Source organism: Podarcis tiliguerta (genome assembly GCF_965153285.1).
Source record: "Podarcis tiliguerta genome assembly, chromosome: 17".
NCBI classification, from domain to species: domain Eukaryota; kingdom Metazoa; phylum Chordata; class Lepidosauria; order Squamata; family Lacertidae; genus Podarcis; species Podarcis tiliguerta.
In genome coordinates this window covers 40,360,244-40,372,352 of record NC_139550.1, presented here as the reverse complement: position 1 = coordinate 40,372,352, position 12,109 = coordinate 40,360,244, and the positions used below count along the sequence as shown (strand labels likewise).

The following is a 12,109-nucleotide window of genomic DNA, read 5'->3' as shown; positions in this document are numbered from 1 at the left end:
GATGCAGAACCTAGTCAGGCCAAGCATACACACCTTGCGTTTAAGGCAGCGGCGCTTGAGACATTTCCATTGCCGCTTCATGCCTGGTTTCTGCCTCCGCAAGCAGATGTGACAGCTCCCACAGTCTTCAGTTATCTTGCAAGCCTGACACATACCACATTCAAGGCCCTGCAATGGGAAAGGAGTGCGGGGAGAAAAGAAAGAGAGACAAAAGGACTGTTAAGGCTTGAAATGGCTGCCAAGTTCATTTGGGGCAGGGAGGCCAAGAACAAGGAAAAGCAGAATTTCTGGAAAGGGACACAAGGGAGGAATAAGCAAGTAGCAGCCAGTGGTACCTTTTTGACAATCTTCAAGCATCGGCGCAGCAGACATTTGATGCCAATGCGGAGCTCGGGGCTTTTGGCTCGCAGGACACACACACTGCAGATGCCGCAGTCCTGAGACATCTGGCAGGCTTGGCACACACCACAACCAATTTGCTGCAAGGGCAGAGGGTAGGGGGTGAGGAGGGATTCGGGGAAGGCAACACCATGAACCCAGAACCTCCAAGCTGCACCGTGAGCCTGTTGGCCATCTTGGCTGACTCAAAGGAGAGCACAAGAAAAGGACACCATCTCCAGCCTCTAACACAAACACACCAGGCCATAGATGAAATTACCTTATACTGTAGTAAGTCAGGGTTTGCATAGCCCAGTGCCATCTACTCAAGCAGCAGCTCTCAAAAGGTCTCAGACCATGGTTTTTTTCTGAGACCCTTTATGCAAAATCCTCTGACTCAAGATGCCAGGGATTGAACATGGGACCTTCTGCCACACAAAGCTTTGTCACTGATCTCTGCTTATCACACATCTATCCCAGTCATTTATGGGGCTCCCAGTGGCATATCATCCAAGAGAATACGCAGCTTCAAGTCCTCCACTGCTATCTGAGAACTGGAGACACTGCTAACAACCCTAATGCTTTCATCCATCCCAGGGCATGGCCAAGTCTTGATTGTTCTCTGAATGGGTGACTTGAGTTTTCAAGCCTTTTCCAAAATGAATATCCCATCAATCAACCGGCTGGGAGGGTGGCATTTTAAAGCCACCTGTCCCTCAGTCAACTGAAGGCAGAAAGTGTTTTTAAGAGAATAAAACATAAATATACACTTATCTCTTAAATCCCTACTGCACAGGCACAGAAGGATTTTAAAGCACTAAAGGGTTAGGCATGTGCAAGTCACTGCAGGCCAGCTGCAGCCAGGGGCACTTTTAAACACACACACAGGTTAGAAACGGAGATAGGAAAGCGAGGAGCCAAAGGGCACCTTAAACCGAGGTTATGGGTGCAACAACGGAATGTCTAGGCATGCTTTTTTATAACAAGAATACAAAGCTGGAAATAAATGAACTGCAGCTAAAATATTATGTTCATTTTTTCACATGGTCTAGTCCTTCCCCTGCCCACCCCCCTAATATTCTTAAGAGGGTGTCTTCTCCAGGGTCCTTAGAGAGTAGCTGGAAGTGGGGAGGCAGAAAAGGTCTTCCTTTCCTTCCACTCTGCAGTTTTAATCTGAAATCTTAGACGCAGTACTGCACCCAGAGCTCAAAAACTGCTTGCGCTAATGAAATCCCCAGTTGCAAAATGCGCCCAGAACAATGGGAGTTTCACTCACTGACACCCCCACCTGCAGCAGGTAAACAGCAGGTGTTTGGCAGCGGGGCAGAGAGATTGTCACAAAGTGTAGAACCTGATAATATAAAGCAGGGTTTACACACACAGATCCCATCGCCCCCTACTTCAACTCATATTTCTAAGTAAACAAAAAATGTTGGTAAGCTCTAGATCTTACCTTGTAATATCTCTGCTCCCGATTGAAATCTCTTCTCTGAGCTGAAAAGAGGAACAGGAAGAAAAGATTAACACCTGTGCAAGAAAGAGAAACATTGGCTCAAACCCCCAGTGCTAAGGAAGTCAGTCACAAGGAAAATAATTCAACGTTAACCGATAAGCTACCAGGAGTATGAAGTGAGCACCAATCCAAGTCCCACACCTGGCATCTTACCATTCTTCTGAATGGTGATGGGGGGTGGGGAAGAGACTGAATCGCATTTACATGGCTAATCTGGATAAAATTTTCTGATGCCCTAGAGAAGATATTGAGCGCCTGTGGCCCTGCAGGTGCGGCTGAACTATAACTCCCATAACCCTGGAAAGCATGGACAATGGCCTGGGATAATGTTAAATGTAGTTCAACAACACCAGGGTGGGGTGGGGTCAAAAGTTTCCTTCACCTGCCCTAGAGAGTTATCCAATTTAGCATGTCAATTTTGCTTGCATTTAATAAATAAAATTTTGAAATAGCCAAGCCTGCTTAATATGGCATTTGGAATTTGCATCCATTAATTTTTATTAATGATCATATGAAATGGAAATTTTCCACAGGAAAACAGAAAAACATTCCACTCTACATCACTGCTTGTTAGATGAAGCAGCTGAGGAATGAAGTAAATGAAGGCAAGGAAAAGGTCTCCCAGCCATGTTTCTGAAGCATGAAACTGACCCTCCTCTATGAAAGGGAGCACAGGAAAGGGCTCACATAGGGAAGGCAAACCTGTGACCTCCCAGTTGTTGTTGGACTCCAAACCTCATCAGCCCCAGCCAACAGGGTGAATGGTCAGGGATGATGGAAGTTACTGTCCAACATCTGGACAGCTTGCAGGTTCCGCATCCCTGGGATAGATGAGGACGAGGAAGGTGTAGTTTGAAAGATACATAGAAAACAAGAAATAAACCTTTAGTATTAACAGGCATCTTCCGCTGTGCAGATTTCCCAAGGATTTGCAATCCAGCAGGTGGAGTGGGGTGAAAGTCTGCTCAGTGTACCTTCTTTAACTGAAGTGAGATCTGCATCAGTGCAGAGCAGGATCTTTTTGGCTACAGCACCTACCCTTTAAAAACTCCTATCCAGGGAAGTGCTCTGCTACTTGGGGGTGGGGGATAACTTGCCCTGTCTACTGGTGTTCATGTAATTACTAGCAAAATACCAATTACTGTGGCACTTTGGGTACAGCAGAACAAGAGCTTACACTGCAAAGACCCTGGGTGGGGTGAATTCCCCAAAGGACCATCCCTGTGTCACAGGGTCAAAGGTGGAGTATGTGGTTTGACTCCAACAACGTCATCCTGTTAGCATAAGGAATTCCCATTGTGCAACAGCCTCCAGAGCAGATTTTGGGGCAGAGGGCACTGGACTCCCATCATTCCTGATCACTGGCCATGCTGACTAGGGATGATGGAAGATGGGGGGGGGGCTAAGGCTCCCCACCCTGCCATAGAACCGAATGGCTGGCTACCAGTCATTAATTACTATGTGAGAAAGTATATGGATCCTCTGCTAAAATACGACAGAACCTAAATGCAGCCCTTGCCTACCCCCAGTCATTAAGAACCATCAGTGCACAGAGCAAAGCAGACTCAAAATTCATAAATGTACATTTTTTTCAATTCCCCAATATATTGTACTTAATGCAGATTGTTTTACTGTGAGCCACATTGGGATCCAATCATGACTGAAAAGCAGGACATAATAAAATAAAAAGCAAGAATTCTCTGCTTAGCTCTTAATTCATTCAAAAGCTTATCAAAGTCAGACTGCTTTCAGTATACTGCTCCAACCATGCTTTTGGAAAGCAGCAAAAAAGGGGTTGGGGACTTGCATCAATTGACATTTGCAACACTGCTTCACACAATGCAATGTCAAGAGAATCAACTTTCATTATTAAAGAAGTATAACATGAAAATGTTTGGGCAGTGGCTAATGATCAACTACGCAAAACTCCAAGAAATCAGTGGCTTTGTTTAAACAAGCAGAGCAGAAGCCAAGTGGCAACAGAGCTTAGCTGAGGAAGTGGGAAAGCCCATGTATATGTTTACAAGGGAAGGGAAAGGAGAATGTTAGCCGCTTTGAGACTCCTTAAAGGGAGTGAAAGGCGGGATATCAAATCCAAACTCTTCTTCTTCTTCTTCTTACAGGGTCATGATTCAGCCATCCGGCAGCCTTAGCTAGTAGAATTCAATTACAGTGGTGCCTCGCAAGACGAAAAGAATCCGTTCCGTGAGTCTCTTCGTCTAGCGGTTTTTTCGTCTTGCAGCAAGCCCATTAGCGGATTAGCGCTATTAGCGGCTATTAGCGGCTATTAAAGGCTTAAGGGATTAGCAGATTAGCTGCTAAAAGGCTATTAGCAGCTTAGTGCCTTAGAAAAAGGGGGTGGGGAGCGGAAAAAAAACCCAGGAATCGCAAGACATTTTCGACTTGCAAAGCAAGCCCATAGAGAAATTCGTCCTGCGAAGCACCTCCAAAACGGAAAACCCTTTCGTCTAGCGGGTTTTCCGTCTTGCGAGGCATTCGTCTTGCGGGGCACCACTGTATACTCAATTGTGGAGACAGAGCAGAGATCTCCTCAAGCACTTGTGTTTTACTTCCGTGGACTTGGGTTTGTGTGTCCTGCTTTTCTTTAAGTACAAACCTCTGCAATCTGGGCAGAGCCACCGACAGCGTCTTTGGGAGGGGAGCATCACTCCTGGGAACTGTCCTTGACAGCTGGCACAGCATCTGGAAGAAGAAACAGGAAAAGTTAGGAGCAACAGTCCCAACAAAGCATCTCTAGCCCTATATGTTTCTTATGTGTTTGCTTATATCCCACTCTAAAGGCCCAGGAGGCCCTCAAAATGATTCTTGCAACACAAATGTATATCACTAAATATAGCACTAAGGACTGAAACAACATGGTGTCCAAGATCGTCCTGGTCTTCCTTGCTAATGCCCTTCAGCCTTCAGACAGCAAAGCCTACCCTGGACCTCCAAAGCAAGGAGAACTCAGCCAAGTGACTGGAACATGATGGAGGCAAGTTTCTTTGCTTCTCAGGCATCTGTGGCTGACACAAACTGGGTAGGAAGTGATGCTACAATTGCCCCACATTTAGAAGGGATTCCATATGCGAGGCCTTGAGCAAGCACTTGGCACTTGGAATAAGAGGCATTCAGGCTTTGAAATGCTCTTCACACAACCCTTACCAGGCAGGGTCACAGTGTACTCCAGAGCACACCTATGGAAGTGCTATCATAGTTACAATCAGCTACCTGGTCAGGCAAGTGGAAGTGGGAGGCGTGTAGTAACTTGGCTTCTGATCCAAGCTTCTCCGTGCCTTTCTGCCTTCCGAGTCCTTGCCTAACCTAATTATTCCAAAAGGAGGAAAGGGCAGTAGTTTTTAGCAGTGTACAAGGAAGAAGACATCAAGTACAGGTAATTTTCGTAGTGCTGTTAAGCAAAATTTCTGATACATGTCAAAAAAATGACAAGTGGGAAAATAAAAGTTTTAAGGCTAATTGTACACTATTCTAGGTTCTGAAGTAGGTCAAGCATGGAAGAACCCATGTCCACCCCAAACAAAAAAATTATGCTCTTGTATTTAATGAACCAGATCTCTAATGTAGAAAGGGTGTTGCAAATTCAGTGTTGCCCTATGTCAATTGTGCTTGCCAGACAGAATGATCAGTCTCCCCTCTCTCCCCCCCCCCCCATTCTGGGGGTTCTCTCAACACACCAGGGCCAATTTCACAGTGTGTGGAGGGTCACACAGGGGAAGAGCGGGGGGGGGGAGGTGCACTGTGCAAATGGAATTATTATTATTATTATTTATTTATTTATTTATTTATTTATTTATTTATACCCCGCCCATCTGGCTGGGTTTCCCCAGCCACTCTGGGTGGCTTCCAACAAAATATTAAAATACAGTAGCCCATCAAACATTAAAAGCTTCCCTAAACAGGGCTGCCTTCAGATGTCTTCTAAAAGTCTGGTAGTTGTTGTTCTCTTTGACATCTGGTGGGAGGGTGTTCCACAGGGCAGATGCCACTACTGAGAAGGCCCTCTGCCTGGTTCCCTGTAACTTCACTTCTTGCAGTGAGGGACCACCAGAAGGCCCTTGGGGCTGGACCTCGGTGTCAGGGCAGAACGATAGGGGTGGAGATGCTCCTTCAGGTATTCTGGGCCGAGGCCTTTTAGGGCTTTAAAGGTCAGCACCAACACTTTGAATTGTGTTCGGAAACATACTGGGAGCCAATGTAGGTCTTTCAGGACCAGTGTTATGTGGTCTCGGCGGCCGCTCCCAGTCACCATTCTAGCTGCCGCATTCTGGATTAGTTGTAGTTTCAAAGGTTCAAAGGTAGACCCACATAGAGCACATTGCAGTAGTCCAAGCAAGAGATAACCATAGAATGTACCACTCCTGCAAGACTGTCCAAGGGCAGGTAGGGTCTCAGCCTGCATACCAGATAGAGCTGGTAAACAGCTGCCCTGGGTACAGAATTGACCTGCGCCTCCATGGACACCTGTGAGTCTAAAATGACTCCCAGGCTGCACACCCAGTCCTTCAGGGGCACAGTTACCCCATTCAGTACCAGGAAGTCCCCCACACCAGCCCATCCCCTGTCCCCCAAGAACAGTACTTCTGTCTTGTCAGGATTCAATCTCAATCCATTAGCTGCCATCCATCCTCCAACTGCCTTCAGACACTCACACAGGACCTTCACCGCCTTCACTGGTTCTGATTTGAAAGAAAGGTAGAGCTGGGTATCATCCGCATACTGATGAACACCCAGCCCAAACCCTCCTGATGATCTCTCCCAGCGGCTGCATGTAGATGTTGAAAAGCATGGGGGAGAGGACAGAACCCTGAGGCACCCCACAAGTGAGAGCCCAGGGGTCTGAACACTCATCCCCCACCACCACTTTCTGAACACGGCCCAGGAGGAAGGAGCGGAACCACCGTATGACAGTGCCCCCAGCTCCCAGCCCCTCAAGACGGTCCAGAAGGATGTTATGGTTGATGGTATCAAACACCGCTGAGAGATCCAGCAGAACTAGGAAACAGCTCTCACCTTTGTCCCTAGCCCGCCTCCGGAGATCATCGACCAGCGTGACCAAGGCAGTTTCAGTCCCATGGTGAGGCCTGAATCTTCACTGGAAGGGATCCAAATGGTCCGCTTCTTCCAGGCGTGCCTGGAGTTGTTCAGCAACCATTCACTAAGTCGCCTTGCCCAAGAATGGAAGATTTGAGACTGGGCGATGGTTTTTTAAGAAGTTTGATAACCGCCTCTTTCAGCGGGTCTGGGAAGGCTCCCTCACAGAGAGAAGCAGTCACCACCCTGCGAAGCCCATCACCCAGCCCTTCTCGGCTAGTTTTTATAAGCCAGGATGGGCAAGGATCAAGGAGACAGGTGGTTGGTTTCACAAGTCCAAGAGGCCTGTCCATATCCTTGTAGCTTCCACTGACAGTACTCCTTTGGTGAATTCCACCCATTATTTCCATATTTTAGCTCCTCATCATCCTCAAACACTGTCACATTCAAAACACTTCAGGAATTTTACTTGGCAATACAACATTCCCTGCACCTGTGGGGTTCTGTCTACATCTCTGAGTTTAGTTACTGGCAACCAGCACAATGAATGATGATGATCATTTTATTATTTATACCCTGCTCATCTGGCTGGGTTGCCCCAGCCACTCTAGGCAGCTTCCAATACGTATAAAAAACTAAATAGTTTTTATATTATTCTCAAAAAATGAGGGAACAGCTATAGTTTCATCCCAGCAGGCTTTGATTATCTTAAAGTTACTGTAGTCGCTGCTAGGACCATAACATTATAATTAAGTCTGCTTAGCACTACCTGCCTGCTATCTTAAGATGCAAAGAAAAATTCCAGACTTTGGGGCTTCAATATAACATCCAAGCTTTCTCTCTTCCTATAGGACACACACTCCATACCAGCTTTGCTGTATGGAGTTTAAGAAAAGTTCTGGAAACTGCAAGCACTTGCTCTCCATTTTGTGACATTTTATTGGTCCTAATAAAGCTTTACCCCTACTGTGATTTTGGCACACCCACAATGCTTGCCGTTATTTGTATGTGTTTTATTCAATGGTGTATCTTGTTTTATCTTATTGAACATCACCCTGGGCTCCTTCTGGAGGAAGAGCAATTCATAAATGCAATAAATAAATAGCAGCTCCTTCAACTCAAGTGTTGCTGAACACTCCTGATGAGAGAGAATGGGGAGCAAATGTTCAAAATCTGAAGCCTCAGAGGAGTGGGAATGGAACAGAGATGTCAACCCCTCACAAAACCTCTAAGGTAGAGCAGAAAAAGATTTGCGTGTTTTAAAAAGAAGCATGAGAATACACCAATCAGATTTTTGAGAGCCTCCTACCGTTTATAATCATTTGTTTTCTTTAGTCTCTGTGAGTCCTGTCTTGACATTTAAGGTTTCTGAAAGAGCCTGGGCTCTCCACTGCAACAAGAGGAAAGCAAAAGAGGGAGATGCTCACACTACAGGTTCCTCTGGGTTGGCCTCTTCCACTGTCACATTGCCCATTTTTCCCGGAGGAAGGAGGGCTGGAAGCTGCTTCCGACATCGGCGCTTGTGGGGCTTCATGGCTGGCTGGTCTGCAGCAACTAGAAGTTCTTGCTGCTCAGCCAGAATAGCGGCAGGTGCTTCTACTGGCAACTCCAGTTCCATTTGGGGGGGTTTCTGGTCTGGAACCTCCTTGTCTGGAGGCTCTTCAAACACTTGCAAATCAGGAGGCTTCTTGAGTGGAGGGGTGGCTGCTGCCAGAGGTGGAAGATGCCTTTTACTACCCTTTTTGACCTATAGAAGAAGAAACAGGCAGTGTAGTCTAAAGCAATGGTTTACAAAGCATGAGCCATACCCTAAGGAAGGACAGCTGTCAAGGGGATTCATCCTTCTCCTCCACCTCAATGCCATGGTTTGGCCTATAAACAGGAGTCCTATCTTTCCCAATACAGAAGGCTCCATCAATTTCCCTATGGGCTAATTAGCAGAAGAGAAGGATGGGAGCAGCACAGAGCAACCCCCTTTTCTAAACACTTCCTGCTTCCCTACAGTTTCAAACCCAGGGAACCTAATCCACTCACCAGATCCATTTGGCATTCCTCTTTGCTAAATGCAGGCTAAGTGAACAAGCCAGCATCATCATCATGCAGGCCACTGCCTTTTACTCTTCATGTCAGAGATCAAGGCTATAATCTTGTAGCATGTAATTGGGAAAGACTACTAAAGCTGTAGACTCACAATCATAGCTTAGAAACCCTACTTTGCTAATAATTATGCATGAAAAGCAAGGGAGACAACCATCCTTATGGAGCACAACAGGAGGCAACTAATCCGTGTTAAGTGGTCCTGGGAACATGCCTCACTTACCATGTGGGCAAGTTTTGGCTTTGCCATCAGGTGGTTCCACCACTGTGAAGCTTGCCAAAACTCTGCTTGGAAGTTTAAAAACACAATCACACCACAATAATTCCCCTTCCAAAGATACCCATCTGGGAAGCTTCTGCCCAGCTATGCAAAAGCAATCCCCACAGCAAAAAAGGAAAGCGGTTGTGCTGATAGCTTCCTTCTTTCTTCATCCTCCCCCATATAGTTCTTCCAGATGACATTCAACAGCCAGTCTAGATCTGGCCTCAGCAGACAGCACACTCACCCGCTGGTGGCCTCCTCCAGTGGGTGGGAGGGGTTGTAGGAGTTGGGGCTGCAGCAGGAGAAAGCAGTGAAAAAGGAGAAGACCATTAGAAGAAGAAGGGTTTGGATTTGATAGCCCGCTTTATCACTACCTGAAGGAGTCTCAAAGCAGCTAACCTTTTCCTTTCCCTTCCTCCCCCACAACAAACACTCTGTGAGGTGAGAGACTTCAGAGAAGTGTGACTAGCCCAAGGTCACCCAGCAGCTGCATGTGGAGGAGCAGAGACGCGAACCCGGTTCCCCAGATTACGAATCTACCGCTCTTAACCACTACACCACACTGGCTCTCAGTTCCAAGTGCTACTGGGTTTATGAACTAGCAATTTATAAGCTTAGGGTATCAATGCAGTCCAACAGACAAAGAAGACTGAGGTAGAAGACTTGAACTTTCATGTACATCTAACCCAAGGAACCATCTGTAACCCTAGAGGCCTCCTAACAAAACTGACCAAGAGCAGGTTGCACTACACCAAGGATGGGGAACCTAAGGTCCCCTAGGCAGGAGTTGGAAGCCCAGCTCCCATCAGCCTTAGCCAGCACAACTCATGCTTGGAATCATGGGGAGAAGAGTGTGATTGCATTCATGACATGCTTGATGGCTTCCCATGGGCTGGCCAATGTGAGAAAAGAATCCTGAACTGGATTGGACTTTGTTCCCACAGAGTTCAGCTATGTATTGAGGACTACAGGCTCCCCATTCCTGGACTACACAATCAGTGCATCAGGGCTATTGGTACCTATAGGAACAGGGGAGCACCTTGTCCAGGCATGGAAGGCTTACTGGGTGACCTTGAGCCAGTCGCCATTTCTCAGTCTACCCGCCTTCACAGAGCTGTCGTGGGGATAAAATTGGATGGGATGACCACATATGCCACCTCAAGCTCCTTGAAGAAAAGATGGGACATAAAATGTTGTGTTGTTTTTTTTTTAAAAAAAGGAAGGGTCTCTCCCTCCAAAAACGCACTTAAACATGCAGAAAATATGGGAGCATATGCAGGTTACTGCAATCAGTTCACTTCTAAAATGCTACCTCTGCTACCAGAACCAAAACTATTTGGATCAGTACCTCAGCACTTGGGTCTACATAAATCCCTTTCTTGAAATCAAAGTCGGTCAAATCCCGTGATCCTCCCAGTAACCTCAGGAGCTCCACTCTACTGCGGATTTTCTCTCCTCTGGGGCTATGAGGGGGGAAAGAGAGAAGCAGCTGTTAGATGTGTAAAAAAGCAGCACAGTGAAAGTAGGAGTGAGCTGGGATGTTTGCATAACACAGTGCACAAGGGACTCTCTGATCTCAACAAAGGGATGTGGATCAGGTAAGATTTCAAGTGTTGCCCAACACAAGGGAGATTTCTCACTTTATTTGAAACTTTTTGGATGTGCACACCACTGACACGGAAGCTAAGAATCCTATTGTTTTGTTATGTACTGCGGTTGTGCTTTACTTGGATGCAGAGGTGGACTGAGGGTCAAGAAACATAGCTTAAATCCTAGAACAATGGAGGCCTTGTGGATGGGTGGTTCCTGTGTCCAGGAAATAGACCCTGCACATGTTCCAGATGGGGTTGCACTCTCTCTGAAGGAGCAACTCAATAGTCGGGGTATCCTCTTTGATCCAGCCCTGTCACTAGAGTCCCCAGTGACCTTTGAGTAGCAGTGTTTCCTATCAGCTCCAGCTGGTCCACAAGCTGCAACCATTCCTGGATCCTGGCAGCTTGATCACGGCGGCCTATGCAATGGTAACCTCAAGGCTTGGTAACTGCAACACACTTTATGGGAAGCTACCTTTGCAGCTGACCCAGAAGCTGCAGCAGAATGCAGCAGCCAGTCTGCCCACAGGAGCAGATTAGTTGCAACACGTCAACTCCTCTGCTGAGCTGAACTGGTTGCCCAGTTGCTACTGGGTCAGGTTAACTCACAAAGTCCAAAACAACTTGTGCCCAAAAGACCTTAAGGACTGCCTGACCCCTTATGTTCCACCTCCATTACCGAGATCCTCTGATGGAGCTACTACCCACACCTGAGGTTGAGTCAGCCTTTCCTGGGTCCCGAGTTTTCAGTGCAGCAGGTCCTGCACTGTGGGATTCCCTGCCAGCAGAGCTTCACCATGTGATTGGCAAGCCCAAGAGGCTCAGTGGGTTAGACTACAACACCACTTGTGTCCCTCCAGTTCAAATCCACACGCCAGGGTGAGCTCCCGTTGCTGTCCCAGCTCCTGCCAACCTAGCAGTTCGAAAACATGCCAGTGCAAGTAGATAAATAGGTGCCAATGCAGCAGGAAGGTAAACGGAGTTTCCGTACGTTCTGGCACTCGTCACGGTGCCCCATTGCGCCAGAAGCGGTCTAGTCATTTTGGCCACTTGGCCCAGAAAGCTGTCTGTGAACAAATGCCAGCTCCCTCGGCCCGAAAAGCAAGATGAGCGCTGCACCCCATCATCGCCTTTGACTGGACTTAACTGTCCAGGGGTCCTTTACCTTTATTTGACAAGAATCATTATTGCATTCATTTAGGCATATCCTTAAAA

At 47.0% G+C, this 12,109-nt stretch overlaps 1 protein-coding gene across 36 annotated transcripts in view; it reads right to left on the bottom strand.

Moving 5' to 3' along the window:
• Window positions 1-12,109, bottom strand: part of MBD1 (methyl-CpG binding domain protein 1) — a 152,096-nt gene that overhangs the window by 124,733 nt on the left and 15,254 nt on the right. For 25 of the 36 annotated variants that reach the window (XR_014506618.1, XR_014506619.1, XM_083420986.1 and 22 more), the window contains 7 exons: window positions 10,651-10,765; window positions 9,547-9,594; window positions 8,371-8,690; window positions 4,509-4,594; window positions 1,832-1,872; window positions 336-479; window positions 34-168 (listed from right to left, as the gene is read on the bottom strand). Coding sequence is in view for 34 of the 36 variants with exons in the window: in XM_083420986.1 (XP_083277112.1) it covers window positions 34-168; window positions 336-479; window positions 1,832-1,872; window positions 4,509-4,594; window positions 8,371-8,690; window positions 9,547-9,594; window positions 10,651-10,765 (889 nt within the window). In the remaining 2 variants the exon portion in view is untranslated. Of the gene's footprint in view, window positions 1-33; window positions 169-335; window positions 480-1,831; window positions 1,873-4,508; window positions 4,595-5,122; window positions 5,216-8,252; window positions 8,340-8,370; window positions 8,691-9,546; window positions 9,595-10,650; window positions 10,766-12,109 lie in introns of those variants that run through there. The other 11 variants (XM_083420981.1, XM_083420990.1, XM_083420998.1 and 8 more) reach the window with 2 other exon arrangements.